This window comes from Podarcis muralis, chromosome 17, assembly GCF_964188315.1.
Source record: "Podarcis muralis chromosome 17, rPodMur119.hap1.1, whole genome shotgun sequence".
Lineage (NCBI taxonomy): Eukaryota > Metazoa > Chordata > Lepidosauria > Squamata > Lacertidae > Podarcis > Podarcis muralis.
This window is the reverse complement of record NC_135671.1, coordinates 27,371,757-27,398,691: the sequence shown is the minus strand read 5'-3', so window position 1 is coordinate 27,398,691 and position 26,935 is coordinate 27,371,757. Positions and strand designations below refer to the sequence as shown.

General features: G+C 46.5%; 2 protein-coding genes across 2 annotated transcripts in view; both read right to left on the bottom strand.

The window, feature by feature from the left end:
• Positions 1 to 950: 950 nt before the first annotated feature.
• Positions 951 to 20,585, bottom strand: ACER2 (alkaline ceramidase 2). Its single transcript, XM_028712712.2, has 6 exons — positions 20,234 to 20,585; positions 12,610 to 12,724; positions 11,551 to 11,692; positions 10,225 to 10,362; positions 8,026 to 8,163; positions 951 to 5,473 (listed from the first exon to the last, which is right to left on the bottom strand). The coding sequence occupies exons 1-6, from the start codon at positions 20,339 to 20,341 to the stop codon at positions 5,287 to 5,289; spliced, it is 828 nt and encodes a 275-aa protein (XP_028568545.1). The 5' UTR covers positions 20,342 to 20,585; the 3' UTR covers positions 951 to 5,286.
• ADAMTSL1 (ADAMTS like 1) overlaps positions 17,884 to 26,935 on the bottom strand; it is a 718,478-nt gene continuing 709,426 nt past the window's right edge. Inside the window, exon 31 of the transcript XR_013391089.1 lies at positions 17,884 to 17,978. The gene's annotated coding sequence lies outside the window, so the exon portion shown is untranslated. The remainder of the gene's footprint in view (positions 17,979 to 26,935) is intronic.

Sequence of the window (26,935 nt, the reverse complement as noted above, 5' to 3'; positions counted from 1 at the left end):
AGAGGACTCTCCCCCAGTGTATTCTGCTTTTCTTCTTTTTGATGCACACACAGAGAGACATTGTGCCTGGCCTCTGCTCACTTCAGACTGGCAGACCTCTTCCAGCAGAAGAGTTGTACTGATACAGCAAACCAAAACATATGAATTTTGAGCAACGCTTTGCATTAAATTGGCATGTAGCCTGTGAGGACACCAGGACACAGACTCTTAAGAGCAATCACCGTATCTCTCTGAGACCAGAATCCTGCACACTAAATGTATGTTTTAGCTTCAATCTTAAAACATGCTTCCTATTATGTAAGTCCCAAATGCTGGAATGTACTTTTAAGAAAGCAGAGTAAAAGGAAAACTTCTCAGTGTTAATTTTATAAAAAACAAAATATGAACAGGGTTCTAGTCCTCAAGGAAGCAGATGAAACATTTATCCCAAGGGTTACAGCAAATCCAAGGCAGGCTTTCAGGGATGAGGAATTTGACGCCTTAAAAAAATAAATGTGAAGACGTTCTGGCAATGTTTGTTTATTCTTTCCCTCTCCACTTTTTCACGATTCCCAACCAGCCTTACCCAGTTCCAAAGTGGATCAAAATAAAAAGTCTGAAAGCAAAATTCCAAACACTGAAAAAAATGTGACTTTTACAGAAATGTTTAATTTTTTCCAAGTACTTTTTTTTTTTCCTTTTGCAGAAAAAATAATAAGAAGTGCAGAGCTTTCTGCAAACCTATCGGTAACCTCTGCCTGACCCCTCTGCAGTTACCTCCATTAATACTGCTCGAAATACTACATCTCTGTAATGGAAAAGACACCTGCTATATTAGAGAGAAGAACTATATACATTTCAGCCTCTTTCAGGCTACAGAAAGGGGCAACGCATTGGCTTCCCTGATGGCAATGGAAATTACTAACAGATCTTTCCGTCACAGCCTCTATTAAACCCGTTCTTTTCAGAGAGAAGTTCCAAAGGAAAGATTTTATTGCAGTACACAGTGAAGAAGATTTAACACTGAACATTTTACTAAATCATACACAAAGGAATTAAAAGCTTGCTAGGTTCTACATGAAACTTGCTCACTTTTAAAACGCTAGCTAGGTTGCATTCTTGAAGTGGTACCATCCCATGAGTCGCGTGGAGTCCTTAAGCAATTCACGGTATATGGTTTGTGCATGTGTGTGTATTTTAACATCCGCAGAAAACCAAAACACACATTGAGGGTTAACACTGTACCGGAGTATTGTCACAAATTTCCTAAGCTTAAAAACAAAAACAAAGACAGAAGGTGGTACCCAGAAAATCCTAATAAACATCAAATAAATTGGAGCAAAGAGAAGTGCAAAGAAAAGAAATAGGAACAAGGGGTCACATTCCTATCTAGGCTCTTCTGCATGAAAATCTTTTGAGGTCAGCCAGAGACAAAGCCCTTTGGTTTGAAACGGGCCTTGCCGTGGGTTTTCCGAGCCAGAAGCCCATTCTACACCACGAGGTAAGCTATGCTCCTGTCACAGCAAAACATGAAGGTACCACCTGGGTCAGTTAGGTGGCCCATTAGAAATCAAGCTTGAGCTCTCAGCTTATTTAGTTAGAGGGACCATATCTCAGCTAAATAAGCCAATGAGCGTGAACTTTTGTGTACATCAGAAAACAAACCAAGCCATCTTCCACTGTTCTTTGTTGGAACCGGGGAGCTATGGTTAGTGAGTAGCTTCTGCCCAAGCCAGGCGTTGAAGCCAGCTTCAAATGGTGGTTTAATACCCCGGCTCCTTCAAAGTGTTAACCATAATTTTTCATGGTTTGGACAAATCAGGAAACTATGGTTAACTGGAAGGCTACCTGGTCCGTTTCCTAGTTCTTGTGAAGGGAGAAGGCAGGAAGCACCTACACAACATTGAAAGTGGTTTGTCATTAAGCTTTATATGGAGCTGGGTAAACTTAAAAAGCTAATTTTTTTTTTTGTTAGAATACAGTTTAGAACAAGGTATGTTATGCCTGGAGTTGGGACCCAAAAATATGATGTATCTCTCCAAAGCAGCTAGATTCTCTGAGGCCTATATTAATCATCATGCTTTCTGGTCAGATGTTATAGACTGTGCCAATGGCTCATGCAACATTTGCATCATGTTGTCCTAAAAGTTGAAACAGCTTTTATGAATTCAGCTTGTGAACCACAGTCTTCACTGTTGTTGAAACGAAACTGCAACCTCCTTAAAACTAAAACAGGTGCCAGAATATTAGTGCTCTCTGCATGAGCACTCTCTAAAACTCTGTCATGGCAACATGTGGCAAAAAAAAAACCATATTTGACAGCTAAACTTCAACCTTTCAGAGTTCATTTATTTGCTCGCAAAGAGCCGTGGATTTAAATGCAGATTAAAAGGTAAATCGGTTTTTCAAAAAATCTGGTGGCTTATTGTTGCATTAATCTCTTTCCAAGAACTCAATGCATTATTCAGTTGCTACCAAAAGGGAACTGAAGGTGGGATAATAAAGCCATGTTCTGTCATTTCAATCAGTACTTGGGGCACAATTAGCTAAATGTGGATTTTATTTTATTTTTATTTGTTTTAACATCTCATTTCATTGGTGGGGATTAATCTATTAAAAATCAAGGCCAAGATGTCTCAACAGAAACAGAAGCCAGAAAAGTGTGCATCATGATATATACATATATGTTAATTATATGTTAATAACGAAGTGTTTAATTGGTTAATTGCTTCCTTGCCCACAATCACCTAACAGTGTTTTTTTAGTCTGCTTATTGTCATAGATTGACAAACAGCCCCAAATAATAAGGGTGAAGCTCAGAGCTCAAGCAAGTAGATCGGAATCTGAAGGTTCATTCTTAGATCTTGCAATTCAAATCTCTCAATGGAAGGAGAGATTTTCATGCATTTAGAGCTTTTAACCTACCATCTCATTTTCCAGCCCAACTGAGTTCACGCAGAGTAGACCCACTGAAATGAATGGGCCTAAGTTAGTAATACCAGTTGGTTTTAATGGGACACCTCTGAGTAGGACTAATATTGAATACCTTATTCACACTGCCCTCAAAGGCCCAACCTTATAAAGAGCACCTATGGCTGATCTGCCAACGCTTCTCCACTTCCATTGCCAACTCAACCCAGATTTCTGCTGCGATAACTTGAAAAGCAGCAGGTCGTTGACAAACACATGATGTCTAAGGGTTGCACAAGGCAGCCAGCATTCCAACTTGTGAAGGTTCGGGGGGGGGGAGAGAAAGGTCTGTCCCAGGACCCCCAACCCCCTGGCACTACCAAACCACCTCCACCACCAAGTGCCACAGTTCTGCTTAAAATGGTGGTTGAGCAATGCAGTCACGCCACCAATGGATTGGAGGCATCTCTCCCGAGGGGTCTTCCACACCACCAGCCTCGTAGTCCTGAGTAAGGAGAGAGGATCCGAGGTGGCAACTGCGAATTTGCACAAGTTCAAGGCCTTCTGCGGAAGCCCGGGAGATGAACATCACAAAAAGGTAAGTGGAAAAAAGCCCCTTCCTCTGAATAGGGTTGTAAAGACTGCAGAGAGAATAATTGTGTTCACCCACCTGGGATCAAATCTATGCTTCCAGGTGCCATAAGAAGCTGCAGAGATAGTCGGAGCTAGCCGACCTAACCGGAAGTGTCCGCGACCGGAAGGAGGAGGAGTATCAGGAAGAGCGGAATAAATTTAATGATTATTTAGTTAAATTTGTTAAGTTAAATTAACTGAAAACAGCTTGCAGATACTTAATGGGCTAAGGATTTTATTTATGTTAAGTGATGAATTAATATGTTTAATTCCATAAGGTGAAGATCTAAGGATGTTAATGTTTAAGTTAAATTTCATAAAAATTGGGATTTGGAAAACCGCTAAAAGGACATGCAATGAAATTCAACCAAGGGGAAGCGAGGAAGTCACTTAACAAATTTAATAACTGTAATTTTCAATAAGGCTATGATTTATGTTTGTCTGTTTTATGTGTTTGTTTGTTTGTTTGTTTGTTTATAATACTGTGAAAATTAAAAAGAAAGAAAAGAAAGAAAAGAAAGCTGCAGAGATAGTGCAGGATGGTGCGCACCGCAGAAATGATCTCTTTCAGCTTCTGCCTTCTGAGTCACAAAGCCTAGGACTAGCCGTCGGAGAATAAAGATTATTGTATAGAAGCATGTGAGTTTTGTTTTTTCCCTTCAAGTGGCAAGTGGCCACTAGATAATCACCCTGCCAAGTAAGGGGGACAGTGGACAAGACAGAGGCAACCAGGGCTGGCTTGTTCCTATGCCGTTAGCAGCAGCCTGATCTGCAGAAATCAACAAGGGAAAGGTTCACAGACCCAGCTGCCATTTGTAAATTGGCAATGCCCAGTGAGAATGAGTTTACCATAGTACAACAGGAGGAGACCTAGAGCAGAACAGTCTCAGTGTTAAGCCTACAAACTACTTAATCAAGCAACTGAGAAGAAAAGCCGGCTTCTCAAAACATATTTCCTTGTGAATCCCTGCCCACCCCACTCCCCAAAAACCCCCAACAACTTCTGACCAGATTGGCTAGAAATATATTTTGTCCTTGAAGATGCTGTCGGTATAAATATCCTCCCAAGTTTGTGAGAGAGGTGATAGTGGTAGAACTACAAAGCAAACCTTTCAAAAGCCTTCAGGAACAGCTGGATCCTGTGGTTACTTCACAACGAAAGATTGCCTGTATAAATACTCTCTCGGAGTTGATTGGAGGGGTTTTGTCAGGAGCTGGGCTTTATGGGAAATCGCGTGGCATTGTCAAAGTTGACATGCTGTGATGTCAGAGCATTCTGGGAGTCCCCGCCCTGCAAGAGCAGCTGGCAGCCAATTAAAAGGGAGGCAGAGTTTAATTGTGGAAGACGCCACACATTGTGGGGGGAGGTAGGTGGTTGAGGAAGGGGGAAAAGAGATGGCGGTCCTGGCTTGGCGCCTTTTCAACAGCAACCGCACATCTCCCACGATGTCTAGTTCCAGCTAGAGAACGCTATGCAAAGCGCACACGGCAAAACATTGCCAGTACTATAATTCAAGACTTCTAATAGGGGGGAAAACTCCAGTTCTGCCAAAACCACAGATAAGGGGTGCAAAAGAGTTGCCATTGCTGCTCGCTCCTAAGAACTTTGCTTGGGAGCCCGAGAGAGGGGTGGGAGGCAGGGAAGACGCAGGTACGTCCTCATGGGTTCCCTTTGCAGAACTGCAGTTTGTAGAGACAGAGGAAGAAAGGCGCAGGTCTCGTTCTCTGGCCTCTCTTCCTCCGGCAGGTTAGAACCGCTGCACATCATGTAATCTTCATGGGCGATTTCTTGTGCGCGCAGAGGAGGGAGACGTAAGGGACCCCGATGAACGCCCACTTCTCGCTGGGCCAGAACTTAATGACCGGGCCCTGCTCAGGGATCTCCGAGACGGCATCGAAGTAGGCGAAGCACACGCAGCCCAGGTAAGCGGCAATGCAAATGAGGATGTGCCTGAGGGGACAGAACAGAAATGGAGGAGGGTGAGTACAGCTTGCTCCTCACCACCAGCGTGCAACCGATATTCATAATAATAATAATAATAAATTTTATTTATACCCCACTCTCCCCGGCTCAGGGCAGCTAATGCCAATAAAATCACAGTAAAAACGTAGCAGGGGGAAAAGAGAGAGTATATTTGTAATATGTATGTATTAATGTTGAATTATTTTAATAATAAAATATTTGTCAAAAAAAAAATTTTTTAAAAAAAATCACAGTAAAAACATAATGGGGGGGACGGGACCAGTTTAAAATAGAGGTTACAATGCAATTTAAAATGCAGCCTCGTTTTAAAAGTAACTGATAGATCAAACCCATAAAGGGAGGGCAGCATAAGGGTCAGACAAAGTCCAAACCAAAGGCCAGGCAGAACAGCTCTGTCTTGATTTCCTTGCAAATGTGAAAAGGAACCATGCGTTAGGCCTGGGCGATGTATCGATACATTGTCCAGGGCTGGATTGAGGGCCAGATTGCAATGGGGGTTTAACCCAGTGGTATATTGGGGGGGGGGGGCTTCCCTGCAGGCCGTCACCTTTGCTTCCTTCTCTGGCTGAGCAGGCAGGCTGAGTGCTTCCTCCATGCGCTGGGTGCTGGCAGAAGCTTCACTCCAGTGCCTCGTGAAAGAGCATCTCCATATACCTGAAGGAGCGTCTCCACCCCCATCGTTCAGCCCGGACACTGAGATCCAGCTCTGAGGGCCTTCTGGCGGTTCCCTCACTGCGAGAAGTGAAGTTACAAAGAACCAGGCAGAAGGCCTTCTTGATGGTGGCACCCGCCTCCCGTCAGATGTCAAGGAGCTTCACAATATTCCAATATACCTGAAGGAGCGTTTCCACCCCATTGTTCAGCCTGGACACTGAGGTCCAGCTCCGAGGGCCTTCTGGCAGGTCCCTCCCTGAGAGAAGAAAGGTTACAGGGAACTAGGCAGAGGGCCTTCTCGGTGGTGGCACCCACCCTGTGGAACGCCCTCCCACCAGATGCCAGGGACATAAACAACTAAATGACTTTTAGAAGACATCTGAAGGCAGCCCTGTTTAGGGAAGCTTTTAATGTTTGATGTTTTATCATGTTTTTAATACTCTGTTGGGAGCCGCCCAGAGTGGCTGGGGAAACCTAGATAGATGGATGGGGTATAAATAATAAATTATTATAATACTGTTGTTGTTGTTGTTGTTGTTGTGAGGCCAGGGCTCCTCCCTCCACAGGCCAGGCGCTGGTGGGAGCAGCAGCAGTTTCGCCCTGGTGCCTTGCACTCCTTCCTTTTTGGCATCGTGATGTATCACTATATAGTGGTACCTCGGGTTAAGTCCTTAATTCGTTCCGGAGGTCCATTCTTAACCTGAAACTGTTCTTTACATTTTAATGTTCCATTATTTTAATGTTGTATTTTATTTTTGTTTTTAAGCTGTAATCATTCATCTTGTTATTATTATTGCTTGTAAGCCGCTCTGAGCCCGGCCTTGGCTGGGGAGGGCGGGGTATAAATAAAAAATTATTATTATTATTATTTACCTGAAGCCCCACTTTAGCTAATGGGGCCTCCTGCTGCTGCCGCGCTGCCAGAGCACGATTTCTGTTCTTATCCTGAAGCAAAGTTCTTAACCCGAGGTAATATTTCTGGGTTAGAGGAGTCTGTAACCTGAAGCGTATGTAACCCGAGGTACCACTGTATCACTGTATCATGAGGCTGAAGCAGGAGATGTCAGGGACTGAACCGGGGATCTTAGGCAGGCAAAAGATGCGCTTTGCCCCAAGCACAGGGCTGTTTCCTTAGAAATGTAAATCTGGCATTAAGGCAACAAAACTTTTTTTTCACTCCCAACGCTCATTTTTGTAAAAACAACAGAGTTGAATACCTGTAGTGTCTGGATCAGCCTTCACAGACTACACTGAACTCAGACCAGCTGTAACAAACATGGTGCCCTCCAGTGTGTGGGGCTGGGGGGGGGGGGCTGATGGGCATCGGGGAGGCGGGTACCACGTTGGTCAGGGGTCAGCAAACCTACCGCACCTCAAGCTGGTGTTTCCAGCGCTGATCGCACTGTGGGCCGGAGGGCGGGGGAGCGCGTGCCATACACTATTTCCGGCACACTTCCGGGTCGAAGGGGTACCGGAATTAGCTTGTGCGCATGTGCACGGGCCTCCTCTGACCCAGATGTGCACCAGAAATAATGCTTGTGCATGCGCACAAGCTATTTTCGGTGCTCCTCCGACCCGGAAGTGGGCAGCTGCACAGAGCAGCACCGGTAAGAGCGGGTGGCAGCCACAGGTGGCGGCCGCGGTTGGCGGGGGTCGCCGCAGGCCAGATAAACGAGTCCCTCGGGCCTTATCCGGGCCGTGGGCCTTAGTTTGGGGACCCCTGACGTTGGTGAAGGGTGGTCTGAGTTTTCTATATAGTCTCTTCATCCAACAAATATGGCAAGGTGTAACACCGGGAAGCGGAGGGCAGAGAGAGGGGGGCGGGAATTGTGGCAAGGTCTAGAATCCGAACACAATGGACTCACCATACGCAGTGCAAATATGGGAAGTTGAATGACGACCAGATCTCACAAAATGCTTTGTCGCTGATCCAACAAAAAAGAGCCAAAGTCCACCAGAGGCCAGAAAATAGTCCCAGCTTGTACACTCGCACGTTGTCGCATCTGAAAGCCAAGCCAGGAGATCATTAAAAGCACAGCAACGGAATGACATCTGACCCAAGATTAAGAACTGAACAAAACTCGGAGACGATGAGCTTTGTACATTTGGGGGCAACAGTTGCATACACCCCCTTGCCCCAAGGCAGGTCATGGCATGAAAACAAATATCAAGGGCATCGTCTAAAAGCACTCTTTAAAAAAACACACAAGCACGTGGCTCAGAAAATGCCACAAGCCAAAATTTACAACTAAAACACAGAAAGTCTAAGCCACTTTTAGAGGTATCCAAGCTGATGGCCGTCATTGCGCACGGCAGGAGCGAATGCCATAGAGTGCCTGATCCCGTGTGAAGCGGTACTTTGAGTTCGTCTTCCTACTTTCCGCACAACACTGTTGCAAGAAGGATTGGCGGTAAATTAGGGTGCGTTACACCTGCCCAAGGGGTTCTCATCCCAGTGCAGTTCCACTGGCATTTCTGGTTTCCAAATAAATGAGACCATTCAGATGGTGACTAACAGCCAGGCACTGGGTTAAGCCACAGAGCCTCTTGGGCTTGCCGATCAGAATGTTGTCGGTTCGAGTCCCCGTGACGGGGTGAGCTCCCGTTGCTCGGTCCCTGCTCCTGCCCACCTAGCAGTTCAAAAGCACATCAAAGTGCAAGTAGATAAATAGGTACCACTCCGGCAGGAAGGTAAATGGCGTTTCCGTGTGCTGCTCTGGTTCGCCAGAAGCGGCTTAGTCATGCTGGCCACATGACCCGGAAGCTGTACGCCGGCTCCCTCGGCCAATAAAGCAAGATGAGTGCCGCAACCCCAGAGTCGGCCACAACTGGACCTAATGGTCAGGGGTCCCTTTACCTTTACCTAACAGCCAGGCAGTTACAGACGATATTTTTTAAAAATGGGAGGGGGGGAGAGAGATGGACAGGGCATAAATAATAAATTATTAAAAAATTATAATCCCTCTTCTCAGCATCACAGCCCCTTTTGAGGGCCCAGGTGGCAGCTTTCAAACTGGGAGCCTGCGTTACCTCTTCAACGTGACAAGATATTTTGTTTTGCAACCCTAAGGGAGAGAAGTTATTATAATGCACCCAGGCTATTTACAGAACCATTTATCACCTTGTCAAGTCGTCCACCCAAAACAGTTCCTGTCCGGATGCTTGCAATTTCCGTGGGAACATTTAAGCTCTTTTGTGTCTTAATTCCAGGTGTGCTTCTGCCACCCTGCACACAGGTAAGTCACACGCCCAGTGCCGGATTTACGTATAAGCTAAACAAGCTGTAGCTTAGGGCCCCACTCTCTTGCCCCCCCCCCCAAAAAGGGGAAAAAACCTGGATGTACATTTCCAAAATATAAGATAAAAAACAAATAAAATAAAACCTACATACAGCAACTGTGTTTTGTGTTGTGTAGGCTCCTATGATGTAAGTCATGGGCCCTGCCTGCTATCCTCCTCCCTAAAATATCACTGGTTTGTTCATTTCTATATATAGGGTGCCTACATTCTGATATTTAAAATTATTAGTAGTTTGCATCATATATTTTCACTTATTATTATTTCATGTTATAGCAAGTTTCTAGAGACTAGATAATTAGTCTGTGTAAATTGTGTTTCTAATGGAACTTTTGTTATTGCCAAATGCCAATGTGTTTGCATTATTAAGTTTGTTATGAATAAAAAAATCATTTTAAGGTAGAGCTTAATAATTATTTCGCTATTAATATACTTCTTAATTGCATTTCACTATTAATATACTTCTTCTTTAATGTATTCCAGTTCAACAATTACTTTGATAAAATACAAGTTTTGTGATGTGTAAATGGCTTGAGATACCTACTAGGGCCATCAACTACCATATAGCATATACTCAACACAAAACACAGCACCAATTTGTTGTGGACATAGGACAGCTGGACATAGAAAGGGCCCTATTACCTTCAGGAGCTGAGGGCCTCATCAAATCTAAATCTGGCCCTGCACACACCCAGAATGCGTTCGCTCCAAACGGTAAGCAGGCATCCAAACAGAAGATCTATTTTGTCACAGCGACAGACACCCACCTTTTCAGCTCTGCGACAAGCAAGGCACTGCAGGGAAGACCCAATGTCATCAGCGAGATGTTATTGATGGCAGGCTTAATGAAGGCGAGGCAGGTGGTGACCCCAGAGAGGATGCCCACTGCTGCCTTAAATCGGCCCCTGGATTTTTTTTTTAAAAAAGAGTCAGCATCATTAAACCTTTTACTGACATCACATACAACATCCAAAGCAAATCAATACAGAATTTCCACTTCCCCAGTGGTACAAAACATTTGCTAAAAGAAAGGAGGCAGAACAGTCTATGGTCACATCTCTTGGTCTCCAGGGAGATCAGACGTCTGCAGTGTATTTCGACAACAAAAAACCAAATGGAGATATTTAGCCACTAACTTGGAGAGCTCCTGATCATTCCCCAGTAATAGAAAATGTATGATCTCCGACTCTGGTTTCCATTTGGGGATGCAGAGTTGATATAGAAATTGCTGATGGAGATCAGCATATAGTTTACAACTGAGAACCATGTGTGTAAGGGTTTCCACCAGGTGGTCTTCACCTGGGCAAGTTCTTTCTCCTTCCACCCTGCCTGAGAACCTTCCCCAAAGGAGGTTTGATGGATTTGAATTAAACCTGGCCAGCGAAAATGCCCTTCTTTCTTTCTGGTTCTCTCCTGCCCTCTTCCGAGGAGAAGGGCACTGTGTTATTAATGCAGCCCACTCTTTAAAGGCCAGCTGTGATGGCCTGGGATTCGGAGGCTGAACCTGAGGAATCCCAGCCTGCACAGGAGTCCCCGCTTCCAGAACCAGCTGAGCCGTGGCATGAGCCTGAAAGGTCCTCACCTGTGCTGGATCCTCAGGTGCAGGCACCAGCTGAGTCTGCTCTGGCTCCTGAGGTGATGGGGGACCCATTGCCTGCAGGTGCTCCACTCTCAGCCCCGTCAGGGGAAGCTGAGGTTGCCTCTGGGTCCAGTAACCCTCCAGCCTCTCCTGAGCTGCAGAGGCTCAGGGCAGAGAGGCGGAGGGAACTAAGTTCCCACAGGAGGAGTGCTCACCTCCAGGCCAGGAGAGGCGAGTCACCAGAGGATAGGGGCCGCCCTATGCCTCGTGGCAGATAAAAGCCAGCCAGCCCCAGTCCCAAGTTGTGGGAACAACATTGTTGGTAGCCTGTTCCTGCCTGCACCCTGTCCTGCTCTTCTGCCAGAGTTCCTGACCTCGCCCGACTCCCTGCCTTGGACCCAGCTTCAGCTCTGACGGGCAGCCTCCATACCACACCCTCGACCTCGGACTGGACTTGGACCTCGCCGCACGGTAAATCCTCGGGACCAGCACACCAGCGCTTAAGAGACATTACCTGTCGTTCCTGAACATTTTGGGAAGATATCTTCTGGGAAACCACAGAGCCAGAGCACACATCAAAACCCAGAGTATAGCGAGTTCATCAAGCATCTGACCCAGGAAACTGAGCGTGGCGTGGAAGTAGACAGATCCAATTCCTGGAGGGGAGACACATTCAGAATCGAAGAGGTCATTACAGCACAGTTCAAACGTCCTCTTCTCTTCTCAGCGAGATTCAACAACAGCCGGGCGGCTTTGCACAGACAAGCGTCTGAAAATTTAACGCAAGCAAGCGACCAAACACACGGCGAAGAGCTAGGTTTTGAAGATTGAAACCCACTCCCAAAAGCTTCCAAATTAACTTTAGAGCAAAGTATTTGTGGGAAACTTCAGTGGGGAGGGGATTTGTTTGCACAGTCAGTTATCTCATTGCAGAACTTAATTGAGAAACTGTGAGGATGTTTTAAAATAGATATCTCTATATATGAAGGTGCAAAAAGGAAATCAGCTGATGAGTAGTTCAGGGCCTGACTGAGCAAACCCACAGGGCTGGCCTACTACTCTTTGAGGTAAGTAAAATAATACACACTGCCCTTCCTCTCTAGACCATTAAGACCAGGACCGAAACCAACCTCAATGCTTACAGACAGGGACTTAATCTGCATATTAGCAGAAATGGGTCACTGGCGACAGACTTTTTTTATACTTACTGGATTTCTGCCAGAAAGGCTAAATCCAGATTAAATGGAGGGTGGATAAAACTTGTCGGCTTGAGGAGAAGCCATCCCAGAATAAGAATCCAACTGGAAGCACCATGACGTATCCCACAATGTTCATAATAATGGAAAACTACCTTCTTTAATACATAGCAGGGGAAACTGAGAGGCTCAAAATGGCACCCAACTTCCAATATTTTATTTTGGGAGTGTACTGTACTTCTGAAATCGGGCACGTTCTCCAAGCACCTTATTTGTTGTCCACCCCCACCCCAGTGTGCCTGGTTTTCAAATAATAAATAAATGAATATGATTTCTCAAAATTTCAGGTCACATAGGACAGACACAGAAGGACTTACCAACCACCACAAGGAGGGTCCATATTAAATATATTCCGCTGTTGAAGCAGGTTGCATATTGTCGGAATAAGCACATACATATGGGTGGCAAAACAAAAAATAAGATGTTGCTTATCTAAGGGGGGAAACGAGAAAAAAAATAAGCAGAAAGGAATGATTAAATAAAGTGGTATTTTACAAAACCAAAACAAAAAATGTTGGGAGGGATCTTGCACAACGGAATAAGCTTAGCACTTTCCCAGGCAAATATCTGGATAAGAGGAGGCAGAAATAAAAACAACATCTCCCCCCGTCCCCAAGACTCCATCCCTGCCCTGACACACAAATTAAGATAGAAGTGTAGACCAGGGGTCAGCAAACTTTTTCAGCAGGGGACTGGTCCACTGTCCCTCAGACCTTGTGAGGGGCCGGACTATATTGGGGGGGGGGTGAATGAATTCCTATGCCCTACAAATAACCCAGAGATGCATTTTAAATAAAAGCACACATTCTACTCATGTAAAAACACACTGATTCCTGGACCGTCCGCGGGCCAGATTTAGAAGGCGATTGGGCCGGATCTGCCTTAGTTTGCCTACCCATGGTGTAGATAGACCTCATGCCATGCACGACTTAGACTATCGCTTTGCCTGAGTCAACTCTTTCTAGGACATGCGGTGCTCTCAACTGCCTGGAGAAGACATCACCCTCATGTTGACACAATACGAAAATGGTGGAGACCAACAGGTATGGTCCCTGGAAGACCACTGCCAAGGCTGCAACCACAAAACCAGGAGTGGTGGCCGTGAAAGAGGCCAACTGGGTTGCGGGCATCCCCCAATTTTGAGCCAGAAGAACCCGTGCCCTTTCTTCTTCTTCTTCTGGCCAAGAGCACTGAAAGACCTGCACGTGCAAGGAAGAGTAAGTTGAGCAGAAGTCACTTGGCTTCAACTCATGGGACGTTCTGGCCTGAGCCAGCACTTCAGCCCTGGCAAAACACAAGGCAACACGGCTCCTCCCGTGACTCAAGGCATAACACGGCTCCTCCCGTGACTCAAGGCATTTTGTCACCTGAGGCGAGCCACAAAACGGGGCCGCCCACCCTGCCAGGAGAGGAATAAAGATCTACAATGGGGACAAGGGTGACGGGAGACCAGCAGTGCCTCCTAATGGCCAAGAAGCTGCTATAGAGGCGGCAAGGAGCGTCCTGTCACTGTCACCACAGCAGCAACGGACAATGCATTCCTTGGAAGACAGATCTGCTGTCCCTGTGAATCCTGCGGCCTGAGTGGAGTGCGTGCAGCAGCCAGGCCCTGTGAGTAGTAGGACTTCGCAGGACTGGGGCCTTCCTAAGTTTGTTCTGAAGAGGCAAGGCGCGGCCGCACAGGTGAAGCCGATAGGTAACTCGCTGCACCTGGTGGCAAGAGCCGGAAAGGGATATAAGGTCAGCATTTCCCTTCGGCTCTTTGCCACAGCAACACATTCCCTGCCTTGCTGTGTTTGGCTCCTTGACTCCTTGCTTTTTGATCCTCGGACCCCTGACTTCGTGACTCCTTGCTTCCTGACCCTCGGACCCTTGGCTTCTTGACTCCCGGCGCTCTGACCCTCGGACTCTTGGCTTCCTGACTTCTGGACCCCCGTTCCTGCTCCCACCCCGCCATCTTGCCCCCGGTCCCGACATCCTCAGCCAGGACTTTGACTCGGACCGTGACACCATTGCCTCACTTTGCCTCATGGGAGAGCCGGCCATAGTTCAAACTCTACAAGCCAGTGTGGTGTAGTGGTTAAGAGCGATGGACTTGTAATCTGGTGAACCGGGTTTGCTTCCCCGCTCCTCCACATGCAGCTGCTGGGTGACCTTGGGCTAGTCACACTTCTTTGAAGTCTCTCAGCCCCACTCACCTCATAGAGTGTTTGTTGTGGGGGAGGAAGGGAAAGGAGAATGTTAGCCGCTTTGAGACTCCTTAAGGGGAGTGAAAAGCGGGATGTCAAATCCAAACTCTATGACAAAAGAATCGGTTGGCTTTAGTTTTTTTAATTTGGGGGCAGCCTTGTTGAGTTGGAGGAGGGAGTGGGTGGAGAACCCCACCACACCCCTTCCTTGTTGTTTGGGACACATCAAGAGGTCAACAAGAAAGGAGATTTCCAACTAGATATCAGGAAGAGCGTTCTGACAGTAAGAGCTGTCTCTCTAGGGAGATGGTGGACTCTCCTTCCTTGGGGGCTTTTAAGCAGAGGTTGGATGGCTGTCTGTCATGGATGCTTCAGCTGAGATGGCAGGGTTGGACTAGATGACCCTCGGGTCCCTTTCCGATTCTGCGATCCTAGGATTCTATGCTCTGCGATTCCAGGAGACCAATGGAAGAGGAGCTAAGAGCCAGCTCTCTGATGGATGCAGCAACGGGGAGCAAAAGTTCTGAGGGGGCAGAATAAACAGAACCAGGAAGGGGAGCAAATGCTAAGTGGAATACCTCCCTGAATGCCCTGCAAGTAGAAAACCACCCCTGCAGTGAAACAGAGATAGCTAAGAGCAGGTTTCTCCCAGACACAGTGTTGCTGACTGGCAGGGAGCTTTGCAGAGTCAAATCTCGGTTCTTGTTTTCAAACATTTCGGCTCCCGAATGCCAAAAACCCAGAAGTAAATGCTCTGGTTTTCGAATGTTTTTCAGAACCCGAACGTCTGACACAGCTTCCGTTTTGAGTTACCCTATTGAACTGAGGCTTTCTCTTTCAGTTTTTATAACGTTTTGGAAGTTGAACCATCTTCCAGAATTGATTACGTTTGAAAACAGAGGTTCCACTGTATCTTGCAAACACTGGGAGTGTTCAGAAACAGCGTAAGGCTCTCTTCATCAACAGATTCAGCAGAGCCCAGGGGGCAATACGTTAATATATCATCCCAAATCAGTTTGAAGTCCATATTGTGATAATGATTTCCTAATTTTTGACCTGGCAATATATCCGAATTCTGGAATGGATTATGTTTGCTGCTTTTGTTTTTGCTATTTTGCATTTTTGTGGCTTTTTCGGTTGGTTTATTTTTGTGACTGTGTGGAACCCAGTTCAGCTACTGACTGATTGATTGTGCGACTGCGGAAATGGATAAAAGCCCCCCATCCAAACAATGACTATCATCAGTGCAGATGAGAAAAAAAAAATAATTTTAATTTTTATCATCTACAATACTGTCTTATTTAGTTTATAGTACAGTACATTGATTATTGCTTTCATTTTATGGATCAATGGTCTTGTTAGATAGTAAAATTCATGTTAAAAGGTTGTTTTTAAATGTCTGTAATGGATTGATCCGTTTTGCATTACTTTCTATGGGAAAGCACGCCTTGGTTTTGCGACAGACTTCTGGAACGGATTAAGTTTGAGAACCAAGGGACCACTATACATAGCTCCATCCTTATTTCAAACACCGTGATATATCGGTATATTGCAATGTTTCGCTGGTGATCTATCACCATGTTGATCTATCACGATGTTGAAAACCAGGTATCGCCCAGCGCTAGCACACAATGGGAGGCCTTCACTGACAGAGTACTTTCTTCCATTCAGGGAAAATTTCAGAAACTCTGGGCATGGGGCAGGGGCGTTGAGGGAAAGGAAGGAGGAAGAGAGAGACGCATTTTTCCACCCTGTTCTGCTTGACTTTAGAAACAGCCTTGCAGACGGAACGGTAAGCACTAAGTAGCCTATTTTGTAAAGATTAAACCCCACTACTTTTGGTACAAGGCAGTTGCTTGAGAAGAGCAAATCCTTTTGAGTTGCTTTTCAAGTTTCATAGCACAAGATATAATCCTTAATTTGGGCTGCATGGGGGGGGGGGGAGCACTCCTACTTTATATTCACTTCAGCTCCTTAATTGCAACCAGCAAACGGCCGTGAGGAAAGAGGTGACTTTTTCTCTCCTCTTGAAATCGGAAGGGCATCCATGGCGGAGCTGGGCCTGAGAGATCCAATCATTTGGGAGAGTTCTCCCAATATTGACTTTATTTTCTAAAAGTAGCTGTCACTAGAATTGGGGGGGGGGGTGTGAGGGGAAATATCGACCCTTTCCTTTTATATGTTGATATTATTATTTTATACTACTCTAATAATTGTTGAATGTTACTTTTTGATGTAGGTTGCTTAAAGTTTTGTTTTATTATCACATTTTTGTATTGCGTTAGATTGCTAGATCTTCAGCTTGTAAACCGCCTTGAGGTAGAAAGACGGTATGCAAATAAAAAAATTGATGATGATATTTCGCCTCCCACCCCAAATCGAAATGTGGAACGCTCTCCCCCAAGGAGACTCATTCATTCTACACCTTTAGGTGCCAGGCAAAAAAACCGTTCCTCTTCAACCAGGCCTTGGGCTGATTGTCATCTGAAGCCCTTTAAAAAGGTGTTGTGGAAAAGGGGATTCTTGGTTTGTCTTTTGTTTCTATTATGTACCGTACTTTTCGCTCTATAAGACGCACCAGACCACAAGACGCACCTAGTTTTTGGAGGAGGAAAACAAGAAAAAAAATATTCTGAATCTCAGAAGCCAGAACAGCAAGAGGGATCGCTGCACAGTGAAAGCAGCAATCCCTCTTGCTGTTCTGGCTTCTGGGATAGCTGCGCAGCCTGCATTCGCTCCATAAGACGCACACACATTTCCCCTTACTTTTTAGGAGGGAAAAAGTGAGTCCTATAGAGCAAAAAATACGGTATTTTCTCTTTGCTATATTGCGATTTTATGTTGTGAATGGCCCTGAGATCTACGGGTATAAGGGAGGTATACAAATTTAATGAATAAATAAACCTTGAAGTTCAAAATATGTCGTCATCAGAGCATCCTGCTGAGCCCATGGGTGGATTAATAAATATACAGTGGAGTAGTTAACCTGTTGCTCAGGCCAATGACCAAAATGTCACAGGCAGGGCCGTCTTTCCCAGGGAATGCAAGGGGTGCAGGGCATCCGGGCGCCAAATTCTGGGGGCGCTGGGCGCCCGCCGCTGAAGCCACCTAAACTCTTAACTATCTGCATCTTAAAAGGTAAAGGTACCCCTGCCCGTACGGGCCAGTCTTGACAGACTCTAGGGTTGTGCGCCCATCTCACTCTAGAGGCCGGGAGCCAACGCTGTCCGAAGACACTTCCGGGTCACGTGGCCAGCGTGAAGCGTGACAAGCTGCATCTGGCGAGCCAGCGCAGCACACGGAACACCGTTTACCTTCCCGCCAGTAAGCGGTCCCTATTTATCTACTTGCAACCGGAGGTGCTTTCGAACTGCTAGGTTGGCAGGCGCTGGGACTGAGCAACGGGAGCGCACCCCGCCGCGGGGATTCGAACCGCCAACCTTTTGATCGGCAAGCCCTAGGCGCTGAGGCTTTTACCCACAGCGCCACCCGCGTCCCTATCTGCCTCTTATGAAATAATAAATAATTTTGATCAAGTTAGAAAAACAAAATACATATATACCTAGGTATTACTGAAATGTATACCTACTGTTTCACTAAAGGACTTTCGACTTTGTGCGCTCATTTAACAAAGATGCGCCGCGCCAGCGCTTGTCATTCTCAACGGCGCCGCGCACGTGAAATTAACTCTTACATCGAAATATTATGTTACGTATTGTATTGAGCCGCTATGAGGCAGCAGGATCGGTGGCACCTTTGACACGACTGATGTTTCTGCTAAGTAGGTGCCCAAACAATACTTATAAGTGTGGCGGTGTTAATTTGGGGGCTAAACTAAATTTGGGGGCGCTGGGCGGATCTTTGCACCCCGGAGGCGCATATGCTAAAGACAGCGCTGGTCTGGACTGTAAGGAGCAATCTTTAAAGCGCTGAAGTGTCAACACGCTCCTAACAACAGGATCCTGAGAAAATAAACGCCCTGGCCTTTTCCAGGTGGCCTCGTGTTTTGAAGTCAGGTGGAAGGAAAATAATAGCACAATTTCTTCCCTCTCATTTGTTGCCTGTTGTTGCTACCTCTATCCTGCGTCTGTGTGCGCACATTCGTACGCAGGTTGGGGAGTTACGTTCAAATGTGGATTTTTGATACTGTTTTATTCTGGGTCATAAACAGCTTTAAAGATCTTACAGTGGAAAAACACGGCTTGCGTATTTTCAAAGAAACTCAGGAAAGTACGCAGCAATTGTCCCATGGGATGAGGGGCCGCTCCACACATTGCCACAATATTGTGGAGGTAGGAATTAAGTGCCGGCTTATAAATTGACACAGAAAACCAGGTGAATAACTTAAAAGAATCCCTCCCGACCAGAAAAGCAGGGAACCTTTTGGAGATAGAAGAAAGATTACCGGTATTCTTATTCTTTAGGGCTGTTTAAACACGCTATTGACTTAACATAGGTGTGTGCAGACAGAAGGCTAGTTAGTTTTCAAGCTAGTTTTTTTGTGGGGAGGGCGGACTTATTAACAGGTTAAATTAATGTGTTACCAGCATGCAATACCATGTGCACCCAGGCCACATTTTTGCATGAATGCACAGTCCTCTATGTGTGGAAACCTACATGCAAGATAGCATTATTCCCACACAGAGCTGATTGCATGGAAGAATTTGTTAATATGTAAATCAGCCCTGAAAGCAGTCTTAATTCCTTGAGAAAAAGCTGTTTTTCTAAAGCTGGGAAGGGCAGACTTCAAGCTTGTGAACTCCTGATCAGGCCAGAAATTTTGCTCTCAGTTCAGTACCAGAATTTCCCTTCGAGTTTCCTAACTATCAGATGCCCAGATTGCAGCGTTTTAGTTGTTAGGAAAGCTTGCTGATCTGCAAATCAGCCAGAGATCCAGATCTACCTTTTCTAAAGCAATGTTAAAGCTTAAGATGATAACAGATGGAAAATTCTGCTTTGCTCCATTAATCCACTGCATGCAATTTAAGCTTTATCCTCCAATCTGAACAGCCTGAAAAAATGACAGTCCATGATCCCAGCTCCTCTCAAAGGGGATTCAAAGGACTGCAGACTTTTTCCAGCTCTATGGGGGATTCTCTGATTTTACAACATTTCTGCCAGGAAAAACAAAGGGAAAAAACCTCCCATGAAAACGATCTGATCCCCAGTCCTATATCTGCAAGCTATTCAGATAATAAAAAGATTGTTGTCTGAAAATAAGGCCACCAGGATAATAAACAACCACTTAGAATACACTATGGTCGGTTTTACTTTAAGAAACTGTTTGTTTACCGAGACAGGCTCTCTCTTCGATTAAAAAAAATAATACACAGCTATTCGCCAGTAGATGCAGTTTTAAAATACAACACTGCGTATCCTCTTCCCGTTTTGCAAAATAGTCCTTTTCCCAATTTGACCAAGGCTGAGAACTGATATGCAGCGCCTTGCACGCGAGTCGGTGCCAAAGCAGAAATCGGAGCCCAACTTGAAGGTCTCCAGGATCCGATTGCAAGTCCGATTTGGCATTTCCACGACGCGGTGGCATTTGTTTAAAAAAAAAATAACAATTTGTTGAGAAATAAATAATTGAGCGGCAGGGAAGGGAAAGAGCCGTGTGAACATCATGCATTCAGCCCCACCGGGCATTTGCACGTACTTCCCAATCCACACGCCCCCCCCCCCCCCGGCTTCCAAATGCACCCTCCTCCTCCTCCTCCTCTCCAGGCTCAGGTCTTGAGTTCGAGATACGCACCGTGTTGTAGAACTCGGCGATGCTGGGCACGATGGTGTAGTTGTCTTCGCACCAGTCCAGCTCGGAGCTGCCGGCCCGCAGGTGGTCCCACAAGCGGAGCGTGGTCATGATGGCCAGACCCGGGCAATGAGCATGGGGGGGGGGGCGCGCAACGCCTCTAAGCAGAAGAGGATCCGCGCGGGGGGAGGCTGGTCGCTACGAGCCGCTGCCTCGGCTGCTGCTTTGTCCCTCTCCTGCCTGCTGAACTCCGCACCAAAACAGCCCCCGCCGCCGGCTCTGGGAGCGCAAGAGCGCACGCCTCCCGCCAGCTGATCCGGCCCCCGGGGGCGCGCCCTCCCCGCCCACAGCGCGCCTGCGCAAAGTCGTTAGGCTTGCGCCGAGGCTGCCGGGCCCCCTTGTCACGTGGTCTAGCCCACAACCTTTATGCGCTGCGCGCGATCCTATGCATCCTGGCTCGTTTGGACGCAGCTGCGCGTCACGGATGGGGCTGTGCGCCACGGAGAGCGCGGCGCTTTACGCTCCCGCCGCCCGACTGCATTCCAACCTGCATTTGTCTCTGGAAGGCAGGAGGGGGGGGAGCAGGGGGGGTTGGGGGGTACTAGGGCAGGTCTGGGACGTGGGTGGCGCTGTGGGTTAAACCACAGAGCCTAGGACTTGCCGATCAGAAGGTCGGCGGTTCGAATGAATCCCTACGACGGGGTGAGCTCCCGTTGCTCGGCCCCTGCTCCTGCCAAGCTAGCAGTTTGAAAGCACGTCAAAGTGCAAGTAGATAAACAGGTACCGCTCTGGCGGGAAGGTGAAAGACGTTAACGTGCGCTGCTCTGGTTTGCCAGAAGCGGCTTAGTCATGCTGGCCACATGACCCGGAAGCTGTACGCCGGCTCCCTCGGCCAATAAAGCTAGATGAGCGCCGCAACCCCAGAGTTGGCCACGACTGGACCTAATGGTCAGGGGTCCCTTTACCTTTAGGGCAGGTCTAGCAGTCTGTTGCTCTTGCGCGGACTCCTTTCGAAGGAAGCAAACGTGCGTCGATGTTCCTGTTGTTCTGTTTTGCGTGGGGAGACGGGGTGGGTCTAAAGTTTTGTTTTAAGTGCATGGGACTTTTCATGGCAAAGCCCGCACCCAAAGCTTTGTAGGGCCAAGTTCTTAGCCCCCCCCCCCCCAGAATGCTTCCTCAGGATAGATGAGGTCGGGATCCAAACACGGCAGGGTGGGGAGAAAAAGCGTGGCTGGCGGCAGCGGAGCTAGGCAGTTTGCCAGCAGTGCGCAGTCATGGGGCAGGCCAGGCAGAGAGGCAAGTGAAGGGGCCTTTCAGGTTTCAGGATGCGCCCAGGCTTGGGGTGCAGGGAATAGGAAAGGCCTTTGGGAGAAGGTGACCCTGTTGCTTAAAGTATAAAACCCAGCCGTTGCCCAGATATGCCGCCAGGTCTTGTTTTATTTAAATGTGAGCTGAATTGTACAGTTGGAAAGGGAACCCCAAGGGTCATCCAGTCCAACCCGCTGCAATGCAGGAATCTCAGCTAAAGCATCCATGGCCAACCTGTGCTTGAAAACCTCCGAGGAAGGAAAAATCACTGCCCCCCACTTCTTCTTTCTGCCCCCTTCCCCATCTTCACAACTTCTATAGCAGCAGGTGTCTCACACCAAATGGAAGTGATCTGTAGTGTTATGTACTGAAGTTCTCACCTTGGGCCAGCAGGGGGATACTGTAGATAGTTTTCACTCAGGTCCACATATGCAAATAAGGGATTGCAAGTGACGTTCAGTGATTGGATAGTTACAGAAAATGGTTACTGTTGCTTTCTAGTGGAGTTCTATATTAAGCAGGATGGCTGAACCCTTCAGTTCAGTTCTGTTCTGACCTGTGAATAAACAAGAGCTGTTTGAAGAATCGCTGTGTCGTCTGATATGTTCACCCACAACTTAACATGTAGAAAGGACTCATGTGAATGTACGTCCCCTTGTTAAAGATGAAACGCCTTTAATTAAAAATAAGCAGTGGCTTTTCTTCCGGAAAACAGGGGGAGGAACTCACCACCATTGCCATCGTTTTCCCACCACCACACGCACACTAATTCCCCCCCCCCCAGGCCACCATCATGTGCCCCTGGGGGGGGATTAGTGAGTCAGGCAATTATTCATCTAGCTCAATGTTGTCCAAAACAGAGGTGGGAATCCTTTTCCCTTCCATTGAGCCATAGGAAAAATTAATTTGCAGTTGCAGCTGATACCTGGTCAAGGCCAAATGGGCAGTGTTTGCTGCACTGCAAGACTGCAGAGTCCTCTCCCCACAATCTGAGTCTCTCTCTCTTTCTCTGCCATCTCTAGGGTGCATAGAATTAGGTTGCGAGCCCCTTGGGTTCCTCATCCCAGCTGTAAACTGCCTGGCCATGGTTCTCCAAGGCGTTGCAGGTAGCAGTTGTTCCCAGGCTTATCTAGATATACCAAGGACTGACCCGCTAGGCGGCCTTTTTTATGCAACATGCAAGTTACTGAAAAAGCTAATGGCAGTGACATTCAAGGAAGACAACTGCCTCTCTGAGGCTTTGTAAGGTTCAGCTGCAAAGCAGTAGGAATCAGGCCTATCTAATTACCCAAAACTGTTGGTATCATACCTACATTTCTTTAATTATAAATAAGCACCCAGAAACTAAAGGAGACCATCTTTCCTTCTGCATTGTCTTCCTTTTAATGTAGCATCGAGCTGCTGCTTTTTATCCTCTTCACAAACATACCGTATTTTTTGCTCTATAAGACTCACTTTTTCCCTCCTAAAAAGTAAGGGGAAATGTGTGTGCGTCTTATGGGGCAAATTCAGGCTGCGCAGCTATCCCAGAAGCCAGAACAGCAAGAGGGATTGCTGCTTTCACTGCGCAGCAATCCCTCTTGCTGTTCTGGCTTCTGAGATTCAGAATATTTTTTTTCTTGTTTTCCTCCTCCAAAAACTAGGTGCGTCTTGTGGTCTGGTGCGTCTTATAGAGCGAAGAATACGGTACTTGAAAGGGGAGGAGGGCAAGAACCTAAACTGGTGCACGGGCCCAGATTCAATATTCTGAGCGACGTAAACGAAGGAAACATCACACAGCTTTGCATGCTTGCGAACACTGGGAAGCTGGAACAGGAACAGCAGAAGGGAAAATGACCTGTGCTACTCAAATACATCAATAGGACCTAGGGAAAAGAAGGAGACGTTTTTCTGAACAATCGTGACACGTTCTTGGCTGGGAACAGGGTCACGTCGCTTGTTGGACATGCAAAACTAAACAGAAGGGCGCACTTCCTGTCGCCTGTGGTCTCGTGTTTCTTTTATTTGATTAGCTGTAAAGCTAATCCGCAGAATGTAATTCTGGGGAAGAAACTGTACAGGGGATGGAATGACATCAGTGCAGAGTCAGAGAGACAAGATCATTGTAAAGGGAGACGGGAGACTTTGTCGTAAGCAGTGTAGTGTGAACTCCCAGACTGTGGCACGTCCAGTTCCACTCTGGATGTACTAACCTTTAGAACAGAGCCATAGCAGGGGGGCTATTGACCCCAGTGCAGTTTGGGTAGGTGCATTCCTCTTTTTTAAAGTTTTTTTTATTAACAATTTCAACATATCATATTCATTATTTTTCCCCTTTCCCCCCACCTCCCCATCAAACCCTCCTTCCCTACCTCCCGAGACTTACCTCAGCTCCTCTCTCTGATTTCTCAACACATATTATTCTCTGCATACTGTAAAATTGTATAAATCCTTATATTATCTATTTGCTATGTTAACAATCAATAAATTTGTGTATGTTTATTCAAAACCTGCCAAGGAGTCCAAATCATTTTGTTGTCTTTTTAAGTAATTTGTAAAAAGTTTCCATTCTTCTCTGGTCAAAGTTGTCCTTGTCTCGCAGTTTATATGTCAGTTTAGCCAGTTCTGCATAATTCATCAAGTTCTCTTGCCACTGTTCTTTTGTCGGGGTTTCCTCATTCTTCCATCCTTGTGCTATCAAGACTCTTGCCGTTGTTGTAGCGTACATAAATAAATTATTCGTTTTCCTTGGCAGGTCTTGTCCTACAATCCCTGAGCTGTTGCATCCTTCTCTTAACCTGGGATGTGGGTGGCACTGTGGCCTAAACCACTGAGCCTCTTGGGCTTGCTGATCAGAAGTTCAGTGGTTCAAATCCCCGCAACGGGGTGAGCTCCCATTGTTCTGTCCCAGCTCCTGCCAATCTAGCAGTTTCAAAGCATGCAAGTAGAAGATAAACTGCATTTCCGTGCACTCTGGTTTCCATCACAGCGTCCCATGGCGCAAGAAGTGGTTTAGTCCTGCTGGCCACATGACCCAGAAAGCTATCTGAGCACCACAACCCCATAGTTGCCTTTGACTGGACTTACCGGTAACCGTCCAGGGGTCCTTTACCTTTTACATTTTACCTTTCTCTTAACCTGGCTTAAGGTTGTCATCTGAACTCACCAGATGCTTAACTGTTAATCAATTGCAATCAACCCACCATATGAAAAATAAGACTTTAGGGACATCTTGCCCAAAAATGGCAACTAGGCATCCTGTTATGGTAGCTGTAACCTTGGTTTAAGGAGCCTTTTGGCGCCTAGTTTATATACCTGAGTTTCTAACACTGATGCCAACCAACTCAGCAATGCTCCAAACACCTTCCCATGCATTAGTGCTGAAAAGCATTCTGCTAGCGTTGCAATTGTTAAGAGCCAATTATGGACCTCAAAAGCTCCTTTCAGGAAGACAGGAAAAAGGTGCCTTATACGGAAGCGGACCACTGGCATCAATCTAGCTCAGCATTGTCAACATGACAACCGGCAGCAGCCCTCCGGGAGTATTTCCCAGCCTTATCAGGAGTTGCCAGCATTTGACCCTGGGACCTTTGAATGCAAACCACAGGCTCTGCCATTGGGCAAGGGAGATAAGCCAGCAGGACAGTCCATTTCTGCAGGGTAAATTGACTAGAAAGCCTTTTCAAAACAGCATCTTTGAAATGTGCATTTCTTCGCCACCTCAAAAAGGGCTGGTGCTTATGCATAAAATCTACCGACCTGTATAAATTCAACCAGGTATTTTCAAAGAACACTTGTCCCTGGCACCTATGAGAGTATGTAACTGTCCTCAAATGTTTTTAGATATTCTTAATGTTTTTAAATGTTTATTTTCTCATTGGGCAAACAAAAGGGATGGAAGGACGGAATAGAAATGTAATGAATATGATTTAATAGTTTCACTGTGTCATTTCTGTCTAGCTGGAAGAATTTCTCATATCCTAGCAAAGTGTTAGCCCATGTACCGAAAGCAAGAAAGCGGATACTTAGGCACCGTTAGGTTATATTCTGTAGTCTTAGACACATAATTTTTTTTTTAATTGTTACTGGTTTTCAGTAACATGGCAATGAACAACTTGTTAGCTTGGGGTTCAGAGATTATTATAATCGATGATTCCACCACCCAGTCTATATCAACTCAAATGGTTCGTCTGTCTTGGGTAGCTTTGGCAACACAGCTGTAACTATTACTCTATTATGGTTAGAGGCAGGATAGTTGGCCCTATAGCTGTTTCCAAACCAAAATGTGGGGGGTGGAGGGGGCAGGGAAAAATCAGAAGAACACGTTTTCCAAACGCCAAAGTATGTATTTGTACCCAGTGGGTAGCAAACTGCAGTTTTGCCTGTCCTGTAGCTTGAGAGAGGGAGGGAAAGTTCACTTTCTCAGCTTCCTGCATAATTTTATATACCCCAACCCCAGATTCCCACCCACTCATGGGTGTAGCTAAGATTTTTGTTTGGGGGGGGGGGGAGAAAGTCAGCTAGCTATGCATTTTTTAATTTTTTATTGATTGGGGGGGCGGCTGCCTCTCCCTGCCCCCTCTGTTTTGTTTTTTTTTTTAAATAATTTTTATTAAGCTCCCTGCCCCCTCTGGCTACTACGCCCGTGCACCCACTCAAATGGAAAAGGTCCGACCATTGTGACTTTTCTTGGTTATTCCAGCCCCCTGACCCTTTTGAATGCCCCTTTATTTACCAACTGGTCTTAACCACCGCCTGGATTAGAAATGCCAAGAGCTTTTGTCTACGGTGCCTTGAAGAAGCCCAAGAAGAATCTAAGAACAACCTTCCGGCACTCTCTTCTCACAGCGGCCAGGGGAACCTGCTGGCAGACTCTGACCCTTCAAGTGTCCCTATTTTCCAGGGACAGTCCCAGATTTACAGAAGCCGTCCTGGTTTCTGAATTGATCACTGAATGTCCCGCTTTTCCTTAAAGGTAAAGGTAAAGGGACCCCTGACCATCAGGTCTAGTCGTGACTAACTCTGGAGTTGCAGCGCTCATCTCGCTTTATTGGCCAAGGGAGCCGGCGTACAGCTTCTGGGTCATGTGGCCACCATGACTAAGCCGCTTCTGGCAAACCAGAGCAGCACATGGAAACGCCGTTTACCTTCCCGCTGGAGCGGTACCTATTTATCTACTTGCACTTTGACGTGCTTTCGAACTGCTAGGTTGGCAGGAGCAGGGACCGAGCAACGGGAGCTCACCCCGTCGCCGGGATTCGAACCGCCAACCTTCTGATCGGCAAGTCCTAGGCTCTGTGGTTTAACCCACAGCGCCACCCGCTTTTCCTTAGGACGTCCCTAATTTCATCAGAGAAATGTTGGAGGATATGGAGTTGTGTCACCCCCAAGTTTAGAAAATAAGTAACTATGCAATGT

Excerpts from the sequence above, each read along its gene's own strand:
- ACER2 (XM_028712712.2), bottom strand. The coding sequence starts at position 20,341 with ATGACCACGCTCCGCTTGTGGGACCACCTGCGGGCCGGCAGCTCCGAG. Across the intron at positions 12,725-20,233 it reads TCGCCGAGTTCTACAACACG|ATAAGCAACATCTTATTTTT; the intron begins GTGCGTATCTCG and ends TTCCCCCCTTAG. Across the intron at positions 10,363-11,550 it reads AAAATGTTCAGGAACGACAG|GGGCCGATTTAAGGCAGCAG; the intron begins GTAATGTCTCTT and ends AAAAAAATCCAG.